The following is a 27,371-nucleotide window of genomic DNA, read 5'->3' on the forward strand; positions in this document are numbered from 1 at the left end:
AGCACTGATTGTGTATGAATCCTGAGCTGGGTGCAATTATGATGAAACAGTGTGCATTCTTTATAAACTCACTGTAATCTTTATTTAACACCTGTGCACATGTGACAGACATCCTTAATGCCTCCAGCATTCAGTGTGTTTGTGGTCAGGAAAACAAGTAATTGCTTTCTTTGCATGATGCCATCAGTCATGTGGACTGACTCACAGCAGGGAAGCTTCAGCTGCAGAAAAATATCCTCGTGCTTTTCCAAATTAGATTACATGTTTACCTTCTGGGTATCCACTGAGGTTTTTAGAGGACATTCGCTTTGGCAATGACACACTTCTTACTGAAATAGAAAACACAACACCTCAGTGCAGATCATGTGATGAAGTCCTGCTCATTTTATTGTTTTTTGGATGGGAGAAACCCACAATTTAAGTAATTGCAGGAAACTGGGAGAAGTGATGATGATAATTAATCTTTTTCTAATTGGTCCTCTGGTGCAATGTATCTTTTGTTGCAACAAGTGAAATACCATTAAAAGGAGGGCCCAAAGGCTGCAAGTACAGTTTAAATTACAGTGATAGAGAAAACTGCCAGAAATTCCTTTAAGTGGAAGAAATAAGGGACAATTTGGACCCTAATAAATCTTGTTAGAGGAGAAATGGGCAGATACTAAGTGAAAAACACTGCACAGTTGATGCACGCACACACACGGTACGATTATGCTAATTTATAAAAGCTGAAAGTAATTCCATGCAAACATTTTAAAGTGGTTTATTAAAAATATGGTATAAATAAATATGACACTAAGATGGAATACACTGGATAGACACTTCTCTTCAGTACAAAATGATTTCATAACATATAAGTTTACAGTAGTTTTCTGTGACAGCTCATCTCCCATAGCTTGCCAGAACATATCAGAACAGTACCTTTAATTTACAGTAAATAAATCATTACAGCGTCAAACAACCAAGGCCTACAGTAGATAATGTCAATAATCTAATGACACAAGTTAAACAGGCCTATCAGTGTTAAATAATTCATATAAATACCAGCACTCATTTCAGTCAAATAAATTCTCAGTTTCTGGTGATCTGTCCAGGAAAGACCTGTCCGTATTTGTTAAGGTTAATTCATTATGCTAGAAAATGCTGCTCGAATAAGAAAGAGATGGACGACTTATCCTATTGACAGATATCAAATGCTTCACCCCAGAAGGTCATGAAGAGTACCAGACTACTGACATTTTTTTAGGGTTAGCTGCTCTATCTCTTTAAAAGTAGGTGGACCCATCAATCTATTCAACTGCAGGGGAACCTGTGAATAGATTACAGTATATACCTACTAGTTGAATTGTAATCACTGAGGTGAAGGTGGGTAGAATACAGTGTAGATTTGTCTAATATTTAAGATCAGTAGTGCCTTTTTGAAATTATATAAATATGGTGCATATTAAAAACATTTTAAACAGTGTGATTTGATCAGGCCAGTAAAAAAAAAACAGTTTTAATAGTGGTACAAAATCAGCCATTTCAATGTCTCATTTCAATATAGAGCTATGGTAGGAAGCATTTTCAACCATGTTATGTTAAAAAAAAGACCTCAATGACAATACATGCAACCCTCATTATAGGTAACATGACGTAAATGACTGTTAACAAAATACCTGAGTTTACAAAAAGTTGCTATACTATAATATATAATACATAACAACTATATAAAATCTGCACAATCAATTGAAATTCTTAGACAAGACTTCCTTTGTGCCAGTGTCAGTCTTAGTAATTCACAGTTTCAAGCTGTTATTAGCATCATCTTCCACTCAAATGACCATAACTCATAATGGAAGAGACTTCAACGTGCGAGGACCAGGTAACAATGTAAGTGATTAAACATACATTAGGCACCAAACATAGGTTATAATTTACCACATGATGACCGCTTTGTAAATGCTTACAGGAACAAAGTCTGTACCACCAACTCAATATACAGCAGTGTCTGGTGTCGGATTGTAAACCAGTGTTTTAATGGATTGTGGGACACAAATCAATCCTTAAACTGTCCGATGCTGATTAATGTATTGCAAAGGACTTCTGCGACAGTGATTCTTTCCTTTATCCATCCTTAAAGCTGCATGAATCAATTTTTGGCCACTACAAGGCAGAAGAACTGGCATACAGTAGTATGACCTTATAAAGTTGTTCTTCCTAAAGTTGTTGCCTAATTACACACCAGCGGACTCATTTCAACATTATGAGTCAATTGGTGGTAAATGTTAGATTTTCTTCCTGAGCTAGTTGCTAATGTTTGGTTGCCATTAGGTGATTGCGGACTGCTGGTGATGGAAATGGGGCTCATGAGCATGACAGTTCTGACACTGAAGTAGTAACGTGCCATAAAAGACAAAACAATTTGCTGAAAGAGGCTAAAAAGATATTGTTTGGTGAGTTGGGTGATAATTCTGAATTCCTCACTACAAGTGAAACCTTACACATGACACTGTAATTTGATTCAGTATTAATACAAAAATATTGATTAATGCAGCTTTAAGCTGATAACCTTAAACAGGTAATAATTTATTGCAGCCTTATTTATGTACACAACCACATTTTAATCTGATATCAACCCTGTAACAGTATTCTCCAACACCTATATAGCTACAAATTAGTTTGTGTTCATACCCAGTACTGATTCTTCTGCAGAGTGGGAGTGGCGATTTGAATAATCTGGGAGGATGACGAAGGGGACCCATTACTCCAAGAACTTATGAGCATGTTTGAATCAATCGTGTTATAGGCTGAGCCCTGATTTGGTGTCAGTGACCGATCAAGAACAGGGCTACCTGGGCAGGTATGGTTTAGTGGAGTGACAGTCACTGTGGGAACTGTGGTGCTCCTCTGAGTTTGACCCTGGTAGGACTGACTGCTTGGAAGACCAGTGGAAGGTGGCTCCTTTGGTGTAGCAGTGCTCTGCTTCCGTTGTCTGTGGTGTCGAAGAAAGACAACCAGGACTACAAAGATGATTACAAGCAGCAGCAGGGCCAGCAGTGGTAAGATAACCAGGAGCGGACTGGAAGTTTTTTGAGGGTAGGACTCTACACGAACTGGTGTGTTTCTAAAGGGAAAATCCTCTGTTCCACTTGTTGGTTTGCTGAGAGTTGTACTGAAAATGCTAGTTCTGTTGGAGTTTCCCCAGCGGTTGCGCCCCTTGAACTTTTGCTGGTTTTTGCTTGGTTGTTGGGTAGAGTGGAAAGCTGTAGACAGGACCGGTGAAGCAGTTCCATTTCTGGAAGTCTGGATTGGTGTCTGAGGAACAGATGATGTGGTTGGGACAGGACTCTTCGTGGTTGGAAAAAGTGCTGGATCATATGGCACAACTGAAAAATGGAACTCCCCTTTAGCAGGTTGGATGTTTTCAGCTTTTAGTACAAACACCAGTGAGTCATTTAGCTCTTGAACTCCAGTCATGTTGGTATTCAGCTCCAAGGCTATCTTCTCCTGAATCACCTCCTGAAAAGTGAAGGACTCAGCTGGTACAGATTTCATGGAGATTTTAGGTTTTGTCCGAACCACCTTCCCATACTTAGGATGGGAAATCATTTCAAATACAGGATCACTATCACTGATGTTAGCCAGTTCAGAGGCATTAAGAAAGCTAGTGTTAAGTTTGACAGTAATCCCATTGGGAATCCTCAAACCTTTGCCAACCTGTATCAAAGGTCTGACAGTAATGTTAAGCACTTGGCCTGTCAGATTTGCTTCTGAAGTGAAGGCAGTGAACTCAAAGCTGTCTTCTGCAGAGGAAAGGGAGGTCATACGGTAAGACAACCTTCCAGACTGTAGATCCTCCTGTTCGAACTGCGTAACCTCTTGGTTGTCCTTTAGAAGTTTGCCAAAGTTTGGAGGCCTTGTAATCTGGTAGTGAATGGTGATGTTTTTCCCATTGGACTCAGCAGCAAGGTTGTCCTGGGTCAGTGATACTGAAGTCTTGCCTTGCTCCAGTGTCAGTCCAGTGTAATTGACCAGAGTAATTGTGATTTCTGTCACTTCTAGGTTAAAGAGTTTATATATTGGTTTATGATGGCCATCTGTGACACTGAAGTAGAACACCCCTGAGACAGAGCTTCCATCATGGATAAAATAGACGCTTCCCTTATTGATTTGAGCCTGGGTGAAGGCCATTATTGACTCATTCAAACTTCCTTCAAGAGCTAGGTAACCATTGTTTGGCTTACTAATCACAGAGAACTTAATATCATCAGGAGGATTATCTAAATCTTCAACTTTGAGATTTTCAGGTCTGAGGGCCACTGTGTCTCCTTGTACCACCCTCAGACTTGGAGCTTTTGTTTTAAGCACAGGTGGCTGATCATTTACAGGTGTGATTGTAATGTTAAAACGCTCCTCAACAACATTATTGTCATCTTGCAGGCGTTGTGCTGTTTTGCCCTTAGGATTTAACCATGCACTGAATACAAACGAATCATGAGTTGTCTCTGAGTTGTCGTGCTTGTAGGTGATACCATATTTGTTAATGATGAACTGGGAGAAGTTAGGTTTCTCCTTGGTGAGGTTTCTCTCACCCACCACTATGACGCCATGCTGAGGCAGAGATGTCACCTGGAACCAAACCTCATGGGAGCTCCGTTGAGGAGTCGCCAGCTTGGACATTAGATTAGAGGCATCCAGCTTGGATTCATCAATGATGACACTCTCCCCTTCTGTTACCTCAGCACCTAGCACCAAGCACAAAATACATTAATCACTAAGGACAACACAGTTAAACATTTTTAAGTAGTAAAAACATAAACGGAGCATAGTCAGCATAGTCATAGTCATATTTCAGACTGAAATATCTAAAAAACTACTGGATGGATTGCTAAAAAAGGTAAGACATTTTTGGGGATAAAGCATAGTGAGGTAGCTTCTCTGCCATAAAATTTGGTACTCACCTTTATATTCCCCTCAGGATTAATTAAGACAACTCTTATCCATTCATGTATCATCAAGTCAAAACTTCTCTTGGTTCAATATTAGTTTATGACTATATACTGACATTCCCATCAGCCTCAGACGTACTGTGGGTTTAGTGCTGATTAGTAAATATTGGCAAAAGGAAAGATTACACCTGCATAACATCAGCATTGCACAGCTCAAAGCAGCACTGTACATCCTTACAGAACCACTAACATGTCTGTAGACTCTTGTTCATACCTGTGTTTGCAAGCAGGACTGTGTTGTGTTCAGGTCCAGTATTCTCATAAGAAATGTCTATTTTGAAGGTCTGACTGTTCAGAGAAGTAGGCGGTGATGTCACAGAGAAGGTAATGGAGTCCATGGCTTCCCAGCCCACTGACTCAATTGGGGGCTTGAATATACACAACCTCTTTCTTGTCCAACTGAGGTACAAAAACAGCACAATACAAAATACATTTACATCAAATTACACATGATAAGCCATCCCTAACGTGAACTGATGCTTTAATCAACTGAATAAACAGTTCAGTGGCCTCAGCATTTCTGAAAGACATTACTACAGCATGTATAAGATTCCATGATTCATTTAAATCTGCTTTGCTTAGCAGTAAATGAAGTACACAGAGTACACCAAGCATCACAGATTTAACTATGCAAGATCATAATCCATCAGAAATAATTGATTGCATAAAAGCATTACATGTTCCATTCAGCTAAAGATGTGCAAAGTCAATTTCCTGAATGAGGATGCAGAATATCAATTATTCATACTGTGGAAATCTGGCAGCTTTCCACACGAATGGAGGGACCCTAATGTTTAATCTTAAACTGGTTCCTGTATTTGGTTTTAAAGTATTATTTATAAAATGAGAGATAAGTGTTGATGTAACTTCTAGTTCTTCACTCACCATGTCTTGTGTAAATGTGGAGATGTCCACTGTTAAATTATCAGGCTGCCTCATCACCAGACGCCCCAGTTTAGGATGCCGTATCACACTGAATGTAATGATGCGGTTCGAGGTGTTGCTGATGTCATTGGTCACTACTTGTAAATCCTCATTTGTGATTGGTGTGGAAGAGCCTGGAGGAAAGATGTGAAATTGAATTAAAAAAATTACTGATAAAGTGGCTTGGATAAATGATCATGAAACTGTAACTGTCAGGAAAATTAGTTTTTCTTCTGGTATTCAGTTTAGCTGGGACCACACTGTTAACACTCTTGTGTTGCTGCATCAAATGTTGCAAGTTTTTCCCCTGTGGATGTGTTTCACATCTTTTTTACTTCAAATTATGCAAAACAAGCTCTGGAATAGATGAGAGTCCTTTGATGTGTCAAATGAATGCTGCACTGCAGACATCACAGACTTTTTACAGCACTGTCCAACTGCAGTGCGGGGTGTTACATAAAATCCAAACAAGAAATTAAAAGTGGATCAACTCCTTGCAGGCACAGAAATCTTCCAGTTGGGAAAAATGTAAAGAGAACCATCTCCTCTGCGTGATGATGTGAACTGACTACTGAGAGCTTCTTTTCTTCTTAAGATGAATTACATAGATTTCCATAGCTCGGCTGCCACTGTGGGGATTGTGAGGATCCTAAAAAAGACTGCTGATAAATGATGGAAGGCAATGATAGAGGGAAAGAGGGGTCGAAGCACAGTGAAATTCATTCATCACTTGTCGTGAGCACTCCCACCATCCTTGTGGGAAATTTCCCTCTAAGAGGAAGAGGAAGAGACAGGCTTCCTTGTTTTGTTTTTTTGTGGGTTTTTTTTTACAATTGAAACTTATCCTTCTCTAAATCAGTACAAGATTTTTTTCCTATATTGTCAGATATTTCTGTAGCATTTTGGGATGGCCACTGCACAAACATACCATACATATTGACTGTCTAAAGTTCATGTTTTTGTAGTAATACGGGATAATAATACATTTATAAAATGGTAATAACAAAAGGGATTAGAACAATACAGCAACATGGAACTGAGAGAATCCATATCAGAATCATTAAGGTGCCACTATGCCAGAAGTGCTTGCCGGGTCGGGTCAGTTCTGTCTGACTATGTTATTTTGTGAAACCGACCAGCCCACATGACACCCACTTCACACTGCAATAGGTCAGCTGAGCAGAAGTAAGAGTTTCTCTTTCTAGCTCTGTTTTTTCATTCTTTACAAAACTTTTCCAGAGTGAAACACGATGAATGTCTTCCAGGAGAGACTGGAAGTGTGCGCCACTATCCCCAAGGGTGTAACTGGGGATGCAGGGGACATGTTCCACGCACTATTCAAAATCAATTCAATTTCAAAATTCTACCTAAGTTCCACTCACATTTAATATTTCAGGTTGACTGTCTTACAAAAATTTCTCTGAACATTGTTCTCTTCCTGTTCAGCCACCACAGTCAAGATAAAAGAAGATGTGAGTTGATAAAAATTGTGACATTTTAATCTGAGTCACCTTTAGTTATTAATGTGTGCTCCAAAAAATTAGCTTAAAGAGCAGCGAGTTGCTCTGCGAGTTGTTGGCTACTTTTTTGCCCTGGCTTTCATCTCTCACGGCACACACAAGCAACCCGACTTTAACGGTGAAGGCTGTTGTGGCTGTATGTACTCAGGACTGAAAAATGGGTCTGCTGAACTGAACACATTATTGTTTAAAGAGGGTTAATACAGAGGTTTACTCCTCTTTTTTTGTTTCTCTATTTTGGTATACACCTCTATTATTGTAGCAAGCATACTAAGCAATTTTAAAATACTTTCTTATTAGTCATTATTATTTTTATTTCATTGTATCCCCTCCACTTCTGAACCCAAACCTACGCCCTTGGTTATCTCCATATTTAAACAACATCCTGTCTCCCCACTCTCCATGATGTCCAGATTTTCACTCCACCTTCGATTGTGGTCATTCAGAACAACTGTAAACACTTTTTGCCTAAGACCTAGTTGTTTAAACTCGTTATTTTTAAGCATAATGCTGCCCTTATATTCCCACTGTGGCCATGTAAGAGTAACAATACACTGCATTAAACAACTAGCTTTGTGTATCATACTTCATACCAAGTATCACTTTTGCAAGTCTTGTGTGGTATTTTCAAGCAACACCACAATACTTACTATGAAAATGCTTTCAGATGAAGGCTGGTTTTGTTATGAGGCATATGCAACGATTTAGTGAGGCTTTTCACAGTTTTACAGAGAGCACCCAGACATTTGAGGACGTTGCACGGAAGAAGAACCATTTTAATCACACCTCCACAGTGTGAAAGTTTTATGTTACCCCTCACCCCATCAAAACCCTTCATTGTCAGTTAAATCTCCCATCCCGCCCACCCCCATCCCCCTCCTGCTGCCCCGCCTGGCACAAAGCACAAACAGGGCTGCCTCAGACAGACAGTGCCACAGCTTTTCAAGTACCCACTCACCCTGTGGCTGGGAAGCTTAGCAGAGCGTGCCAGTTGGCAGTTTGCTGCCCTCACAATATCCTTTCCATCTAACTCACAAACCAGACCACTGGAAATCTCAGAAAAGAAGAGAAATAAATGTGTTTTCAGACACAGACGACATCCTGTCAGCCTATTTTTAGCTCCCGAGTATCAAAAGTAGCATAGTAAATATCAAAACCTTAAGCAGTGACAGCAGCTGATTCACCAGTCTGGTATTTGGGTAAAGTAATGACTTGGCTGTTGGAAAGGTGCTGAATTATTTAACCGAAGGGACTGTGGGAAGAGACTGTAGTCAGGCTGACCATACTGCAGGTTAAATCGTACAAAATACAACAAATGGGAGAGAGGACAGCGTGTCACAAACCCATATACAAAAAAATCACCAAAGAGGAAACTGCATATTAATAGTACAACTAAAAAGAGTCTGTGTGAGTAGATGACTGATCACTTTTAGGAAGCAGCTGTGTAGTTACATCATGACAAAAGCCCATACAAGACAAATCATACCTCCCAAACTCTGGTGTGATTTGACTTTAATGATAAGGCTCTACCAGAAGGCGATTTACCTGGAAACACCTTGAGTGGACGGTTTTTCTCTAAAATGAGAACTAAGGCTCTGGCAGTGATACTGAAGATCTGCCTGGGAGTGAAGTTCACACCATCATTCACTTGGAAGTTGAATCCTCCAGACATAGCACCTGGAAATGCAATGAAAGGAAAAATTAAATTAATAGCTCCAACTGTTAAGAAGCCTCTGAGGAGAAGTTGTTAGATTTTGTCTGCTGCAGTGAATAAAGAAATAACTGCCTCCTCGTTTTGTGAGTGCATGTTTTCACTTTGTTCTTCACTGGAGCAAATTTACAAGTAAGCTGTGTCTGGTGTCTGCAAAACACAAACAAAAAACAAGTCTCGATGCTGCTCATGAGAAAAAATATAATGCAAGCTAAACATTCTCAATAAGGGAATACTTCATCAAAATCAATTGTCGATACTAGTGTGTATATGTGTGACTGTAAAAAAAAAGACATTCTTCAACATATACGGTGGGGAGAGTCCTTCGTACACTATTATTACAACCTTTCCATGTGGTAAAAGTACAGGTAAAGAAAACTGTAGATAGGAATCAGAACAGTAAGCAGAAACCTGATCTGATACAAATGTTGACAGATGTTATCCACCTTTCTACATCAGAGTTTCCAGACTACAAAGTATTACACCTCCAACTTGGCTTTCAGTCCAGTCTGTCTGTATCAGTGTTGCAAATACTTACTAACTACTACATATTAATGAAGAATGTTACTAGTTAATAGTTAGACTATGATTCACTGTGAGCTGACAGGAGTAGAAAGCAAATCAAACCAATAGTAGTTGTCCACAGCACCTTCTAGTGGATGCACAAGGAACAACAACAACAAAAACAAGTTATGAAAAGAAAAACAAAATCTCATTTTGGGCTATTATTTACAAGTTATATTTAGGACTTAAGGTAATAATGATCTAAATCAATGTCACAATATTAAAAAGAATCCCTTTTTCAATATCAATATACATTATAGTACTCCTACTGCTTCATACATTGAGTATTATATATCTTATAATCATTACATTAGACGAAGCTACACACATACAAAACAAAAACATCAAACATCTCTTTTTGTTAGTTTCTAATAACAATTTGCTTGGAATCATTCATATTATTATATGAATTTATTTTTACTGAAATAGTATTTTCTTCTTCAATACCCCTCTCCACATAAATAGAGGACTGTTATAGATATAGATATATATATACATAAATATATGATTGTAGTGAAGTTTCAGTTTTGGTGTTGTTGTTATTTACACACAACTCTTATCATTTTATGTGTGAATTGGGAGGGGGTCCACCGTATAAGTCTATGGCATCTTGACCTCACCTGTACCACCAAATTTAGTAAATCAAAAACAAAATTTTGGCTTTTGATATTAAAAAAGGTCTCTTTTGGCTTCTCCCGTGTTACACTACAGTAGATGACAGAAAAATTTTACCTTTGTGAACAAAGAGTAACTGTCCCTGGTCTATGTGCGCCTGGGTGAAGTTGAGCACTGCCTTCATGGGGGCACTCTTCAGGGCCAGGTGTCCATTGCTGGGTGGGGTCACCATGAAGTGTAGCTCCTCTGGGGGTGAGTCCAAGTCCTGCGCTCTCAGATCCTCCGGCCTGATCTCTGTCACTGAGGACACCCAAACCTGGACAGACGATGGACAAGGACAGAGCAGGTGCCATCTGTAATCTGCGTGAAAAGCTCCAGGAGCATCGGAACATGAGACACTGTGTTTGACATGGCTCATGATGTAGAGGCTGTACAGTATTTGACAGGCAAATGTGAGTTTGACATTAATGGAATTACAAATGTTGTTATACAATGGAACAAAAGACTTACTACATTAAAGATTATTACATTTTCAGATGCCAGTCTTTGACGGTGTTGAATAAAATTGTCTGGATTATGTCTCGTACTGTTTTTCATGATCTAAAAACCAGCTATGTAATACCTTCTCTCTGCACAGATATAATGCAACTGAAAAGTAAGCAAGACACATAAAAGACCAACGGAAATGTGTCCTTGCCATTCATCACTACATACAATGAATGCACCCAGGATGCTGTGGGTGTGAGTCCAGCTCCGAGGCCATCTTGCATGTTTTTCTCTCTTTTTTCCCCTCCCGTCATTTTTCACTATACAGTTTATCATCTGACGAAGCAGAACTGCCATAAAAATAACCTCTATCTAAGGCACCTAAAGACTGCAAGACAATAACGACCTATGGAAAAATGTCACCCTGAGCATCACATTCAACAATATAATTCAAATGGAGGACATCTCAGGACTAAATATAACCATGCTGACTGTAAACACGGTTGAATGTACTGCAGTGTTGGTGAGGCGCAGTTAAGGTCCTGCTTCCACGTAAATTCAAAAGCCTCGCACTAACACGAAGGAACAGAGGAACTCATTGACACACAGAACACAAAGCTACTGGACCGTGCATACATTTGACAACAAAGGATGAGCTTCTATAGTCCCGGCCAGAGCAACTATTGCACAACACGCTTCCAAAGTAATAAATGAAAGGCTGCGACACAAATCACCTTGTACACAGGAAAAGCTGAAAGGCTGCGACACAAATCACCTTGTACACAGGAAAAGCTTTGTGCAACTACAACTGCTATGTTCTATTAAAATGTCTATGTCTTATTGTAATATAAGGATATACTCTATTATGCATTTCTTATAGAGAAGCTAATGAGGGTCATTAATATTTTGGTCTTGTGAAATTATGTCCACAAATAGTTTCACAGCCTGTACTTGTATTTCACATTTTGTGTGCATGTGTTAAACAATTGCAGGCACGTAAACAAAAACAAATCAAGACTGTGAATGTGTAATTAAGTTTTGCATCTGTGGAAATATTTTGTGCATGTGTGAAAATTGCTTCTGGCCTCCCGGTGAATGTGGGTCCAACATTCACTCTTCTTTTAGCTCTGTGTTGGTCTCTACCAACTCCTGAGAGAAACATCTGGCTCTTCAGCTGCTAAATGCGCCACCGTGTTCTAAAGGTCAACCAATTAATCAGTTTGGCCGGACTTCGTTATCATATCACCCTTTAAAAATTCACTATTGGTTGACCTCTACTGTGTTCACCAGCACGTCATTAACTTTGTATGTCTGACTATGTTGGCGAGTTTTTAGAGCTAAAAAGTGAGTACACATTTCCTAGTAGAAAAGCAGGCCATACTGAAGTGCAATGCAGCCACAAGATATATGTAGCATTTTATATTAAGGGTGTGATTTCAGAAACATCTCATTGTTCACACACAAGCTAACTAGCATTTTTAAGGAAATGTTCCCACTGCTGTTCTGTTGAATGTTAATGTGTGGTTAATGTGAGAAATGTCAGTGATCACAGGCATCGCAGGGTGAGGAAGTGGGTGCAACAACCAACAAGAAAAACTGTTAAAAATGCTTGTCATAAAACAGCTGCAGGGGCGTATAGCCTAACACAAACCGCATATGATACATACAGAGTGAGAGAATTTGAGCCTATATTTGACCTTTTAAAACTACTACATATTTGGGGACACTGGAGTCTAAATGGCCCTCAAATTCCTCAGATTAAAGGCTGCAGTGAGCTGGTATCTCACTTTGATGTAAGTGTTACTTACTGGAAAGAAGCATGGGGTACTTTTTCAATTAGCACATGTAAATGCCACTCGCCACATGGGAAACCACGCACATCATGCAGGTCCCAAAGCAAAACATCTTGTCACACATGTGAGTGTGTTCATCTAACGGGAAATGACTACAACTCCACTAATCGCCCATTTAACAGGAAGTCACAGCAGGATCTGTTTGATGAGTCTAATGAACACTATCAGTGTGACTCACCAGATTCAAAGAAAAGACACACGAGAGCTATTTGCACAAACAGCCCCCTTGGAGTCAAGATCAATCCCTCAAACATGACGGGGTGTCCACCGCTCACCAGGCTGCAGCTTTAGTGATGGAGACGACAGTCTAGTTTAAATCTCACCACACTTACAGCTTTGATCCTGTTTTATTGAATTCCTGAGTCTTGACTGCCAGATCTTGTTTTATAATGTTTTGATGTTAATTTATTGGGTTTTAACATGCATCTCACCTGCACAAATACATCATACATCACATATCTAAAATCTGTGTTTCTAATCACCTTATTTAACCACGTGTTGCTTGCTGTTAAGCTTAACTCCTGTTGTCAGAAGATCATGTAAAATAAATTCTTCAGGAGACTCTGCACACAGCTCTTTGTATGAACTCTTAAAAACCCTGACACTTAGATAATGTTTTAAGATTTCTGAATCTGTTAACATGTGTCATTGTAATGGCATTATTTCCACATGTCAAATGTCTGTCAATTATTACTGCCAAAAACTACGACATATTTGAAAAGTTTAATAATTAGTATTTTGAAGACAGACTTATCCATTTTATTTGGTTCCTCCTGCACTGCTATTTAGTGTCAAGGTAATATAACATGTAAAGCACAATTCATTAATCAGTCCTTTTTAAAGATGGATTCAGAAAACAACAAAGCTGTTTCAAAACTAAATTTCAAATAAATTATATGAGGCAATATATAACTCTGATTGTAAGAAGGCTTTTAAATTTCTCAAAGTCTTTCACAGTACAAGCTTGAGACCCAACATGAAGTGCAGTGGCAGAGAGCCACCTTGTGGACACTGAGAATCTAGTTCCCTTCCACCTAACATCTAGTAAAACATGATATAATGACTAAAGATCACATTTGAATTAAACAGATCATCAATATTAGCAGATTAGTCTGTCAGTGACTATCAGCAAAAAAAGAAAAGAAAATATTCTCAGAGTTTCTGATTAAAACTGCATTAATTCAACTGGTTTCACTGTGTCTTTCAGTGCAGTAAAATTTAGAAGTCGCTCTTCTCTGAGTCTCCAGGATCGCAGAGGAATTTGAGGCATTTGGGGCAAAGCTGCACAGACAATAGAGACCTATACTTCAGCCACTGTTTCCAGCTGGACCTCTCCCAACTCTAACCCCTAAAGCTGACAGAGCACAAGTCAGCACTGCTCAGCACACAGACACACATGACACAACTTCAGGCTGATTTATGAGTAACATATTTAAAATGTATGTAAGGAGAAGTACTTTCCGCAGACAGGGTGTAAATAACCCGTAGGGTTTCTTTGAAATAGGCAGATACTGAAGAGAAATGTTAAGTAGATGAAACTGGACTGAACTGAGGCCGTGTGGTCACAGTATTTGCTATTTCCAGGCCATGCCATCCTGTCACTCAACACTAGGATGCTGTGAAATGGGACTAAATTCAAGTGACATATTTTCAGCAGCAAGACCTTATGCCAGTGTAATGCCTGGGGTTTATTTTCCATTTCATTTAAACTTGTTTGTATTCATAAGAAGGCTTAGAAATAATTTCCAGTCAACCCAAACTATGTAAAATAGCAGCTCCCTCTTCAAGTCTCTGAAGCAGCACTACTTGCGACTAACCCTCTAAAAATATTAGTATTAGTACATTTCAATACTAGAAGAATTTGCTTGAAGACTTAACAGCTTAGCACCATAACAGCCGTTCTTACATGTCCCAGGCACCTCCAAATGTATGTCAATGTCTGTTCTGTGCTGCCAGCCCCCCTAGACCCTCCTCCACATAGCAAACATACTTTCCCTCGTCCAGCCAGCCATGGCAACTTGCAACACTGCCCACATGAAAATTGTCTGACAGTGCCAAACCTGCTAGTAAAAAAATGTCCAGAGTTTAAATATAGAGCAGCAGTGCAGACTCACCCTGAGGACCCTGTTGGCTGTAATAACAGGAGGCTCATCGTTGACAGCTGTAACCTGGATGTACACCGTCTGGGCTGCACTCTGCTTCCTCAGGCCTGTGTCATTGGCCACCACAGTGAAGTTGTCAGCTGAGGTTTCGCTGCTGTCATGCACATAGTAAATGAATTCGTGTTCCACCTGATTAAAGAACATGGAAATTATTAGGGAGACCCTGAGCTTAAAAGCGCAACAGCAAGGAACAAAACAGTCAATGATTTGTGACTCTTAAGTCACTATCATCTCTTATTTCATGACACAGCATGCACATAGGGACCAAAATAAAATTGCTTCGTGAAATCTTAGAAATTAATTAGGAGCACAAACACAAACACGACACATACAAATAGCAAGGTCAAGAGTTTCCAGCTGCGGTAGGATAAGATGAAAAGGGAGTAATGCTATTATCGCTTTTTTTAATATTTAATTTTAATTTAATTAAGGATATATTTTAGGTCACAAATGTTGTAACCATGCTTGTAGATATGGGTCAAATTCGAAACACTAACACTGTGGCTTCAGTGTTTTTCACTGGCATGATAATAATTACCTTAACAATAATCAGTCAAATCATTCATCCATTGACCAGTCTAAGCAAATTATTCTATACACTACTTTACAGTAATTTAATAAGAAGGCATTTTAGGTTAAAAACATAACAAAATGAAATGAAATTTGAGAAAACATATTCTCCCAGTCATGACAGACATGACCTCTGCGTCACTTCAGTGTTAGTTATGGGCATGAAAAACATCACTGCCAGACTGAATCAAATTCTGTATCCATCAGTCCAACTGCCAGTCTATTGCTATTTTTCTGTAGCAACTAAAAGTGTGTCTGTAAGAATATCTCACCTGCCTCCTGGTGAAAGAGGTTATGGGCACATCGGGGTGTCGAGAGTGCTCAATGTGACCATGCTGCGGGGGCTCAGTCAAACTATACAGGAAGTTGATTCCAGAAAAGTGTCGGTTGGTGACTTTGAGAACATCCTGGGTCAGTGCTTTGGAGGCGCCCTCGTTCAGCGTGATATTTGAGACCTGAAGTGGGATGAGGCGTGGGATGATGTCAACAGACATCCTAATGTCATTGACATCAGTGACCCCGTTGGTGACATCGAGGATGAAAGTGTCGCTGACTTTGCTGGACTCCACCTGCATGTACTGGATGTTCCCACTGTTAATGTCCTCTTGGGTAAACGTCTTGACAGGGGACTGTTTGGTTCCGATGTAGCGCTCCTCGACAAATTGCCGGAGAAAGCCATGAGACGGGGCTACCTTGACTGTGAATACAATTTCAGATGGCAGGTTGTCCTCGTGAGTGACCTGCAACAATCAGAAAACATATTCAGTGGTTAAATTTGAAATGTTCCATGTGTCACTAAGGTTTAGTTGTCATTTTGCTCTCAATCTAAGATGGCATCATTGTAAAATGTAAAAGCAAACACTGGTCAGCATTCAGAATCTACCCCTTCAGCAGCCTTAAAAACCAGAGCAGGATAACTGATCTTTTACTGTATCATTAGTGTGATATTGTGATATAGCTTAGATTATCTGCATTGAAACATTAAAATTAATTATTGTTTAAAATTATGATAAAAGGATGGTATACCCTTTTAAAATGACCATCATACTATTTGAACCAAAATAAGAGTTGCATGAACATTGATGAAACACTTAAACGGTCTCTCTTCTGAAAATCTCACCTCTAGTTTAGTTTCATCAATCTTTACTGGTTTTCCTTCTTCCACCAGTAAGGTGTTGTGGTGCTGCACGATGGGTGGCCTCTGATGACTCTCCAGGTATACCTTCACATTGATCCTCACTGCAAGTCGAAGACCTTTAGCTTTCACTGTTAAGTTGAAATGGTCTGCCAGATGTTTGCTGTCATTATGATGATAGGAGATCAGCCCATCCTTTAAGTCAGACAGTGAGAATGACTCCACCTTTATTTCATTGCGATAAAGTCTTCCATACTTTGGAGCATCATCCAGCTTGAAGATAACCTCCTGGTCATCTCTGATGTCCAAATTTGATATGACACTAAAATTACTAGTGGAGAAGGTTACTGACTGGCCTTTCTGAACCAGTAGCCCAGTGTTGTTGCCAACCTTGAAAAAAGGGTCATGGGCACTGATGTCTAAAAGGCTTGAAATAAAATGTTTTCCATCTGAAACAAAGAGCACAAACCGGCCAGTGCTCACACCTTTGTGAATGAACAACACTCGCTTTTCTTCCAAATCCTTCTGTCGAAACTGGAACAGCCGATGTGTAGTGTCATTAACCAGCACTAGGTCTCCCATCGGGATTCCACGTCTAGTGTAAATCAACTGGCCATCATCAAAATCAGAGTCTGCATCATGATAACGCAAATCGTCTATAGTGAGTAACTTCTGTCCATCCCTTACTACATGGAAAACTTTATCAATAACACGTACTGGCTTTTGGTCATTCAATAACTGAATAGATATGTTGAACATTCCTTCTTTGGAGCCAATTTCATCTTCTGCAATGGAAGATTTGAACCCTTGGCTGGTGGAGGCTATGAAAGTGAACTCGTCTTGAGTAGTTTCACTGTCATCATGGATGTACATTATTCGTTCCTCTAATATATCCTTATTACTAAAGGTTAAGATGTTATTGTAGCTAGCATTGGAATTTGACTGACTAATCCGGGCTAGCTTTCCATTTTTGGGGCTGCTTATGACTGTGTAGTACATATCCTTTGTACTCAACGTCTCTGCAAACAACTCATCTTTTGTGATAAGTTTACTTTCTCCCTCCAGAAGGGAGAGTCCATTGTTTCTCATAAACACACTGTTGACATCAGCTTTAATGGAAAACTGGAAATCATAATTTTGTGACTGAGCATGTTTGGAAACCAGGTGAAATTTGAACCTGTCACTTGTATCCTCATAAGGCCTGTCGACTAGCTCGTAATGTACTTTTTGATCTGTTACATCTCTTTGGCTGAAGGTTGAGTTCTTCCTTAAGACTGTAGTGTCAAGCAGGAGTTTCCCTTTCTTCGGTATAGTGAGAACACGAAAATAAAGGTCCTCCTCTGACAGGGCCACACCTTCAGCTGTGGCAAAAAGATACGTTGAGTCCAGTGTCCCTTTTCTAACTTTATCCATGTCCATCATGACATTCCTGACCAGGTGGTACTTCACCCACTTCACAGTGATTGAAAAAAATATTTCAGTGGTTGCCCTTGCAGCCACATTAACTTTGCTCTTAAAGTAATCAGTTGCATTGGATGTCTGGATTTCTTGAAAAGTGCTAACATATCTCAGACGCTCTTTTTCCAGAAGCCTTTGGGAAAACGAGTCAGTAGGCCTCCATTCACCACTTGAGTGGAGTCTTTGGAGTTCTCCATACTGAGGGGGCTCAATGATATCATACCGGATGTCTACAACTTGCTTCACAGCATTGGTTTGCACAGCCAGCTGTTTTGAACCAATTATAGCTGACTCTCCTTGAATGATCTCAAGGCCTGTGTTGTTGGAAATCTTGTACTCCAATGCTACAGCCATGACCCTTAGAACCACAGTGTTGCTGACCTTTTCGCCATCGCTAACTCTAAGGACTATCCTTGAGTTTCGGACTCCTGTGTGAACATAGTACACCCTCATTTCCTCCAAGTCTAAGTATGAGAATGAAGTTACTGTCTTGCCAGGGTTGTTTTCTATTTCCAAATATCCTGCATCAGCATTCAAGTTCCCAAGCACAGAGAAGACAAGATCAGTGTAGCTACTGTCAATGTCTGTGGCCTTCAGAACATCCGTGGTGAGACGTTTCTTTGAGTTCTCCAAAAGGACAAAGAGATTTCCTTCAGGGAGACTCAATTCAGGTGCGTCATTGGTGGGTGTCACAGTAATATTGTAGTGGTACAATTTGTTGCCTCTCAGATAATCAGGAACTGGCTTTCTACTGCTAGAATAAACTGAAAACATGAAGAAGTCATCTGGTTCCTCTGAGCCTCCATGGATATACATCACTCGTCCATGCCAAAGGTCCAACATGCTGAAAGTGTTCTCCTCTTGATCCTGATCAACATCAAGCCTTATCTGGCCATGAATTGGTTGTTCCTGAATTCGGAACATGATCTGAGATTGTCGAATGCCAAGCTTCTTGAAGTCCAAAATTACCTTGATGTGTTTGGCCTCGAGAGATGCTCGACTGCCTTCCGGGACCACAAGGTTTTTGAGTTGCATAAAATTTGAGCCATACCTTTTGTCTAAGCCCCTTGCGAGGGTGGACATGTGAAGTGATGGTGTTGGTGTCACCAAGTGAAAGATGGATGCCGGAGCACTTGTTGGACTCACAGTCGTTGATGGTTCTGGTTCTTTCTCTGGCTCACAACCAACTGAGATATCCTTGGTAACTACAGCATTGGAGAGCCCCGTCTTCACGCCGTTGACTTCAATGTTCTTCAAACATCCTTTAAAGGAACCTCCTCTGACACGCTTTCCAGACACAGAAACAAGCCCCACCTTTCTGACTTCTGCTCTGGTGCTGTCATCAATACCTCCAACAAAAAGAAAACCTTTAAACTGAAGCCCCTTTGAACGAGAGCCAATGCTGCTTTTCACCATCTCTCCATCAACACTTAGCTCAAGGCTTTTGGAACTAAAATGCAACTTGACAGAATGCCATTTCCTGTCATTGATGAATGTGAGGGAACGGAGCTCGGTTTTTGTTCCACCTTTCCCAATAATGGCCACTGGCAAACCTTCCTGAATCTCCACAGCCATAAAGCCCCCATCTCTGGCTGAATTGTATAGGATAATTCCCTCTTTGGCTGAAGTGTGCACAACACACTCAAATACTACTTCCTGCTGGGCATTCCAGGTTGGAAGAGAAACGTAAGCCCTAGAGCTGAAGAAGCTGATGGGGTCCTCCTCTGTGGCAAAGAATTGGGGACTACAGCCTAACGACACCTCATGGACATTCTTGAATCCGGTATACGGCCTCAGTGATGACAGCAAGTCATGTTCATTGAAGACCACCTCATCCATGCAGCCTCGGAAGCTGATCGGGTCTCTGGGGAGGTAAAGTCTGTCCAGGCCTCCTGAGCCTCCAACATAGAGACCATCCAGAATGTGGAGATCGTGATGAGAGCCTGACATCTTTACACTTGTGTGAGAGTTCTTGTCTACAGTCAGAGTGATGTTGTGCTGCACATGGTGGACCTCCACAGAGTGCCAGGCCAGGTCATTGAGCTGGGTGCCTTGCTCTGATTGTAACACTTGCTCTCCCGATCCAAAGTCCAGTTTTAGCTAAGAAAAGAAACAAAACAACTGCATTACAAAATAAGCTATACAACAGGAATCTGAATGCACATACTGATCTAAGCAGCAATTCAATTTAAATACAGGATTATCAGTTTAGAATAGATCTTTTTTGTGATGTCCCACATTAAATATGATTGCTGTTATTGTTAGCCATGGTAACAGTGTGCCACAAATACCTCACCTATTCGATTAGAGCCAGTATTTTCACAACTAACTCTGTGGGGTTAAGGGTTTACTTTAACCAAAGCAGCATTGGTGATTATTGGAAAGATTAATAAAGACAGTTTTGGCAAGTAAGTTTATTTTGTTTTTGTCCAGTTTGAGGTGTGTTTTCACGATTATGTGCAAGGTTAATTATGAATTACTGGTTTTGTCAATGAAGACTGGTCTGAAGTCTTTGTGTTGTGGTTGTGGTTTAAGTTTTAATCTAGCACCAGAATCAGTTTACATTAAACTAAAGCCATAGCAACTCTACAATAGACTATTGTTTAACATGTATGATTGTGCTGACAATATATTTTTAACAACTCAAAAATATTTATATAGATTTACAAATGCAAAAATAATATATAAAATCGTTAATTTATCAGATGAAATTAATGTAATGTAACCTAAGACATTATGACTTAAGAACTAATTAACTGTAGACACTGTGAAACCTGGAGAGGGAAACACAGGACTTAGACTGCTTACATTCAATGATGCCACATGTTGTTATAACAGTGAGCTTTGTCAGTGATTTAAAGCAGGAAGAGAACTATTATCTCTTAGCCTTCAGCTACGTCCTCAGAGCATCATGTCACCATCTAAAACTAATGCTGCATTTAGATGACGTGCTTGTCAAGGCTTGCTGCTGAGTTCCTGCTATTCATGCACAGGCTTCCAGGGAGCAACGTTGATAACTGACTCACATGGAATGAGACCCCAAGCCTGAGGATAACTTGGTCGAGTGTAGAAAAAGATTATTTGGTGACCTGTGCCGGTTTAAGGAACAAGGATGAGAGATTCACTCCTCGTGCTCACTGAAGTATGACAATGCAACACAGTTGTCAGTGTGACTCATTCCGAGTAACACAAGTCCAGCAAAAAATAGAAGCTTAGTCACAAGGATTTGTTCGAGTTTAAGCTATAATGCATATCTCAGGGCTTCCTGTGTTTCTTATGAAGAATAAATAAAATAAAAATACTTCCTACAGTACATCTGTCTAATCTTTATGCTGATTTAGCCTGGCAGACCTCCTGATAGGATGCTCTAGAAGCAGTCTTGAAGGGACAAATGTATTTCATCCTTAAATCCTCCCATCAAGGCTTGTGTTGTGGGTTAAAAATAGTGCCCCCGGCTTGGGACACAAACCCATCCTAATGGGGCGTCCACACCAAGAACAATAACTAACAACAGCAATGATGTGAGCATCCACACTGATGAACAACATAAAAAGCCACATAAACAGTGGCCCCAAAGCGCTGCACGCTCCAGCTGTGTTGGCAGCTTAGGAAAATTGATGACCTGTTACTGTAAGCTGCACAGAGAAATGGAGTTAGATATGTAGAGTTATGAGAATCCAAAACTCTGTTATGACAGTTGTCCTCTTTGGAAGGCAAATATTATTCCTACTTTGATTTAACAAAATATACATCAGTAAGGACAAAAAAAAACTTCAGAAACCCCATCATCAGTGACTGTTTGGCAGTGTGTCTCAGGTAAAATGAAATTTTGTGTGTGCAATTCATATCCTAATATTATGTTATATAAGCATTTATTAAGTTGTATACCACAATATCATTCATCAAATTGCTTGTTCTTGGTGTGGACGGCCCTTAAATCTCTTCAGTGTGCCCAAGGTATACATATTTTGTGAGAAGTAAATCTTATCTTATCTTATTACATTTAGAGGCAAATAAATATTGTGGCAATGTTTGTCTTTTTACTAATGAAACACAGTTTCTCAGTTTGAATTTTAACATTAATGCTGGCTTCTCATATTTTTTCAGACCAAGTAATTTGAGGTTATTCTACTATGGAATTCAGTGCCTTGACAGAAAATCTTTTGACTTTTGATGGGTTAATTAATTAATAATAACATTATAGACTGATGCAAGTGCATACAAGCAGAACACTTATTTGTTTTGCAGCTTGACATTTTTTGATAATTCAAGAAAATGATGACATTTTCCGACAGAATTAAGAATCACCTGGCTAATAATAATCACCTGATTACTCAAATATAATAAAAACACAGATCTGCTGCTTTCATAATCTCCACAGTTTCCACTGTGACAAGTGACTGGTATGGAGTTAACACTCAGCTCACACCATGTCTTCTTGTGTTACTGTGTTGAGAGTCTGACACTGTCAACTGAGATGGAGCAATAGCTTAAGGTGGTCAGTATGTGTGTGTGTGTGTGTGTGTGTGTGTGTGTGTGTGTGTGTGTGTGTCTGTGTGTCTGTGTGTCATGTCTTTTCATAGGCGTGTGCATGTGGTCAAGCACAACGATATGTGTGTATTGTATGCCTTTACATATGTCCATGTGTGTGCTCATGAATGCTTGAACACATATGCTCATGTGCTGCAGCCACGAATGTACCCACCTGCAGGCGACCAGCGCGGAGCTCTAGTAGGAAGAAGTCGGTCTGGCCAGCGGCGAGAAACAGCAGGCCATTGGTGCTGGAGGTTCGGAAGCGAACGCGGAGTGTGTTATGGTTGGACGACTCCGTTGCCTTAAGCTGTACAAAGCCATCGCCGTAGAAGGAAGCTGGAAAAAGACATTGAAGAGAGATATTTTTTTTTAAAAAAGAACAAGAGGGAAAACATATATGTGTTCAAATGTGGTGTTCAGTGTATTTTGCAGGCAGTTAAATCAATGCTTAATGTATAAAGAATGAAGAACAGAAAGTACAGTAGCAGTGAATACAGCAAATGAAAGCAAGTCAAGTCAAGCATTGTGGTCTTAATATAGCCAACATGTGACATTTAGATATAAAAGCCAGGCTAATTATCATCCTGGTTGTTCTTTACAAGTGGAGTCTGTGTACGTGGAAGGCAAACACACACACACACACACACACATACACACACACAGCTTTCTAACACTGGGCACAAATTATACCTCACATGATCTAAAAGAATGTTTGTAAGTCTCTTAGATCTGTTGAGTTTAGCCTTCCTGGTGGGCCAGTTGTGTTTGTACTTTATGTGCTCAACCGTGATGATTTACATGCATTCAAGCACAACAAGAGTACAATTATGATGCATTAAAGCTGTAGAATAATAACCACCTTTAGGATGAAACAAAACTCCAGTCTGTGCATCGGGACTGAATTGCAGGTTTATGTCTCTGCTCGTTTGTAGCTTTAGGAGAAAGTTGTTCGTGGACTGTCCTAAACCGTAGGAATGCCATAACTGAATTTTAAAGGTATTTGACTTTAATGCCACAATAGCTGCATACAAACTGAGGCGGTGGATTGTGGAGGTGGCTCGGAGGGAGCCAGACATGTTTGGGCCTGCGCTGCCCTGACAGGAACCTTCAACCTGAACATGAAAGGCTCTGACGTCCCTACGTTGTGGCCCCATGTTCCAGGAAGAGCGTGGCGGACGGACCCAGCTGTTTCTTCTACCTCACCTCCCAGCCATCTCACATCACCCTGTAATCTGGGCTAACACGCTCTGAAGCGTTCTCATCTAAGCCTCCATGCCCGGGCACCACCAGTTCGGTTTTTAATGAGCTCCAGAGTCCCACGCATAGTCAAAGGTTAACAGACATATTCACCTCTGTGAAGAAACATGTCCACGCCGTGTTTGATTTATTTGTAGTACATGGCCCAGGGCAAGAAACAGACGACAGCTAATGGGCCAGAGTGACTCACCGGGGAAGCCAGATAAAGTTAATGTGAGTTAATTCATTGTTTTAACTCTTAAAAAGGGTTAATGCACTAATGGGTAGTTTGCTTGACCAAATCCAATCTGTATGGACTGTGCACTATAAATTAACACAATTAAACCAGTAAAGCATGTAAATGAGGCCTTCAGCCATATCAATATACAGTCATCAACCAACAGGGGCTGGTTGACAGAGACAAAAAACTGTGAATCAACCTAAGTGTTAAATAACGTGCATCTTCTGGTAATACATAAATAAAACCAAAAGGAATACACCAGTTACAACATTATATATGCACTTATGCTTTCAAGTGGGATACAAGTATACAAGTCAAATATATTGAAGGGCTTTGTAAGTAGCAGGGTCCCATTTTGATGATAATAAATGAGGTGGTACCAGCACAGACAAGTGTACTTGTGGAACAACTTCGTATAAAATACCAACACAACAAATTCAAATGTATAATTTTGTCTGATCAACAGTCAAAAACCCAAAGATATTCAGTTTACTATCACATAAGAAACGCAGCAGATTCTCACTATTGAGAAGCTCGAACTGGTGAATACCTGATAATCAAAATGATTCTTTCTCGACTAATCAAGTCATTGCAGTCTGATGACCAATATCCTATTGTTTGTTTAAATTAAATCATTATTATCTGACCAGTCAGGTGTAATGTGCCTTTAACAACCATTAAATACAACTGGAAATAAACAAACTGATTGGCCCACAGGCATGCACATCCAGTATTACATCCAGCAGACTGACCAGATCAGAGTTGTTTCCTCATTTATATATCATGTTCATTCATCTCTCTGTACATAACAGGGAGTAGGTATCTGAAAACTGGCCAATAAGAATGAAATTACTTTTTTCCCCTTTAATTCACAAGGATGGACATACTCACATGCTGAATTTTGTTGGGGGGGTGGGGGGGTATGTAAATGAAAGAGCACAGCAGACAACAATAGACACACATAAATATACCGGTGTACACCTGACTGTGTGAGCATGAAACAGGAGGTGTTTGGAGGTTGTTCTGTAATCTACATGTCTGCAGGGGCAGTTTTCTGTGCGTCAGGAACATTTTTTTGTGGGATTTCACAACAACAAAGCGAGTGACCTTTTAGTGAACACCCGCGTACAGTTAATTTGAGGGGTAAGACCAGAGCTTGTCACTGCCTGTGTGCTCCGATTATACAACGAAATCAGAGATGCAACTTGACTGAAGTGCCTCTTTGGTTTTTTTGTTGGCTGTCATGCCTCTCTGCTGCTGATGCACTGTCAAAGCCTGCGACATGGATGTTTTAGCAAAGGCTTGTTTCATAATCCTACAGGAATACAGGAGGTTGGTACACAATCTGAAAGGCACTGAAGTGAAACAAATGTCTATACTGTATTTATTTTCAATGGAGGATATGGTGAGTGTGAGTCATGGTATAATAATTCCTGATTATTTCCAGGGGCAAAGCCTGGGTGAACGCTGAATAAGATGACACATGCCCAGGATCAAATCAACCAGAGAGGCTAATGAATGCACACATGGGTTTAAATAATGCACATCTGAAGCTGTAACTCACAAAAAAAAACACATATTTCCCTCCTTATCAACAACTATCAACACAACAGTGACTGTCCATTTCTATGATTTCACTTGAGTGCCATTGTCACAGTCAGATAGCTCTTCCAGTGCAGTGGGCATCAGTCCCATTTCTGCCGCTGCCTCTAATATCCTGTGTGTGCACCATGCATGCACAGATTATCCAAAGTCTAGTGCCAGTCATTTATATGAGCTTAACACTGATGTTATTAGCCTCATTAATTTAAAAACCATCATGCATAATCTTCTGATTTAAATATCTAAAAAGTGAGTCTCTGTTGATGCTGCTGGACCAGCCCTTGTCCTCATTCAATATTTAGGTGTTAGACTGAGGTTAACATGTTAACCCTGTTAACCACTACAACAGCACGTACAAACACACAAACACACACACACACACACACACACACACACAACAATCCTCTGTAAAGTGATACTGAGCCTGCTTTTGGAGACACATAAATAGTGCTGTAGCCTGAAGGAAATCACAGCCAGGGGAAAACAAAAAGAGGTAAATGATCATGTTTATGACCACCGAGGTGGTAGTTATAACCTGGCAAGTAGCCTTCAGGGTGGAATTAAGTCAGTAAACTGCGAACAGTGGAAGAAACTCGCCAAAGTTAATCAATAATTTAAGGATACGGTTACAGTATTAACAAAATCTCCATTGCACGCGCCGTTAAATACGTCTATCTGTATCTGTTTATCTTGTTTTCATTGAAAAAGAAAAAGAAAAAGTGGAAAAGTTGCATTGTTACCTCCCGACGTCAGCTCGAGCAGGAGCGACCACCAAAGCAGACCGCGGAGCCACAACTTCTTCTGGGTGTTTTTCACAACAGAGTCCATCTTTATTCTCCCGGTGGAAAACGCTGGTGTTGGCGGACTGCGCACTTACATATTTACACACCTGTTTTCACTTCTTCACGCTTCGGTACCGACAAACTGTTTCAGGTAACCCCCTCCACTAAAGGACCAGAATGAGTGTGTGAGAAGCTATGCGGCACAGCTTCAAATGAGCTGAGGCTCCGATGTAGGTCCTCGCTAAACTCCGCCTCGTGCGTGAGTGTGTGTGTGTGTGTGTGTGTGCGCAAAATAATCTCAGTTTTCAAAATAAAAGCTAGAAGACGATGGGGAAAATTCAACAGCAGCATGTGGAAATAAGACTTTTAAAGAGGTCTTAATTAACCTGACTTGGATGAGCTTTTATTAAATGTCACGTAAGTACCAACCAAATGAATCAAGTTTATTAAATTATTAAAAAATATTACTGAAATATTATTCACTTAAAGCTTAAAGGCTTCATCAATTCCGGCAGCTTTTTTCTAGTTCACTCATTTGGTTACTGTGAAACATTTATTTAGCATTTTTAACTCAAATTTACAGAGCAGCTAGGCTATAGTTCACCATTTTATTTTAATAAAAACATAAATATATTGTTTTGATATATTATGGGGATTTTGCAGTTTCTTTTTAAGTCGAAAGGAAATGTAAATAAAGCTGGGAAGGTAAATTGATTTATTTTATACACATTTTATTAAATACAACATTCTTCCAGACACCAAGTTGTGTGAAAATTTACAAAAGGGTAAAATAATAGTATTATTATTATTATCAATAAGTACTATGGTAGTTCCACTACCATGGAAAAGTCCAATGGAAAAAGGTTGTAGATTTAACTATATATAGTTATATATAGTTAAATCTACAACTTATATATATATATATATATATATATATATATATATATAGTTAAATCTACAACTATAATAATATATATATATATATATATAT

The 27,371-nt window shown here is 39.8% G+C and overlaps 1 protein-coding gene across 1 annotated transcript; it reads right to left on the reverse strand.

Moving 5' to 3' along the window:
- Positions 1-744: 744 nt before the first annotated feature.
- On the reverse strand, positions 745-26,621 carry cspg4ba (chondroitin sulfate proteoglycan 4ba). Its single transcript, XM_051423004.1, is given in 11 exon segments — positions 745-4,724; positions 5,203-5,353; positions 5,355-5,387; positions 5,874-6,046; positions 8,978-9,109; positions 10,440-10,638; positions 14,776-14,952; positions 15,666-16,133; positions 16,514-20,086; positions 22,692-22,855; positions 26,339-26,621. Coding segments are annotated over 11 exon segments (7,218 nt in total). The 5' UTR covers positions 26,427-26,621; the 3' UTR covers positions 745-2,664.
- Between the last annotated feature and the right edge of the window lie 750 nt (positions 26,622-27,371).

The sequence above is a fragment of the Dicentrarchus labrax genome, unplaced genomic scaffold, assembly GCF_905237075.1.
Source record: "Dicentrarchus labrax unplaced genomic scaffold, dlabrax2021, whole genome shotgun sequence".
NCBI classification, from domain to species: domain Eukaryota; kingdom Metazoa; phylum Chordata; class Actinopteri; family Moronidae; genus Dicentrarchus; species Dicentrarchus labrax.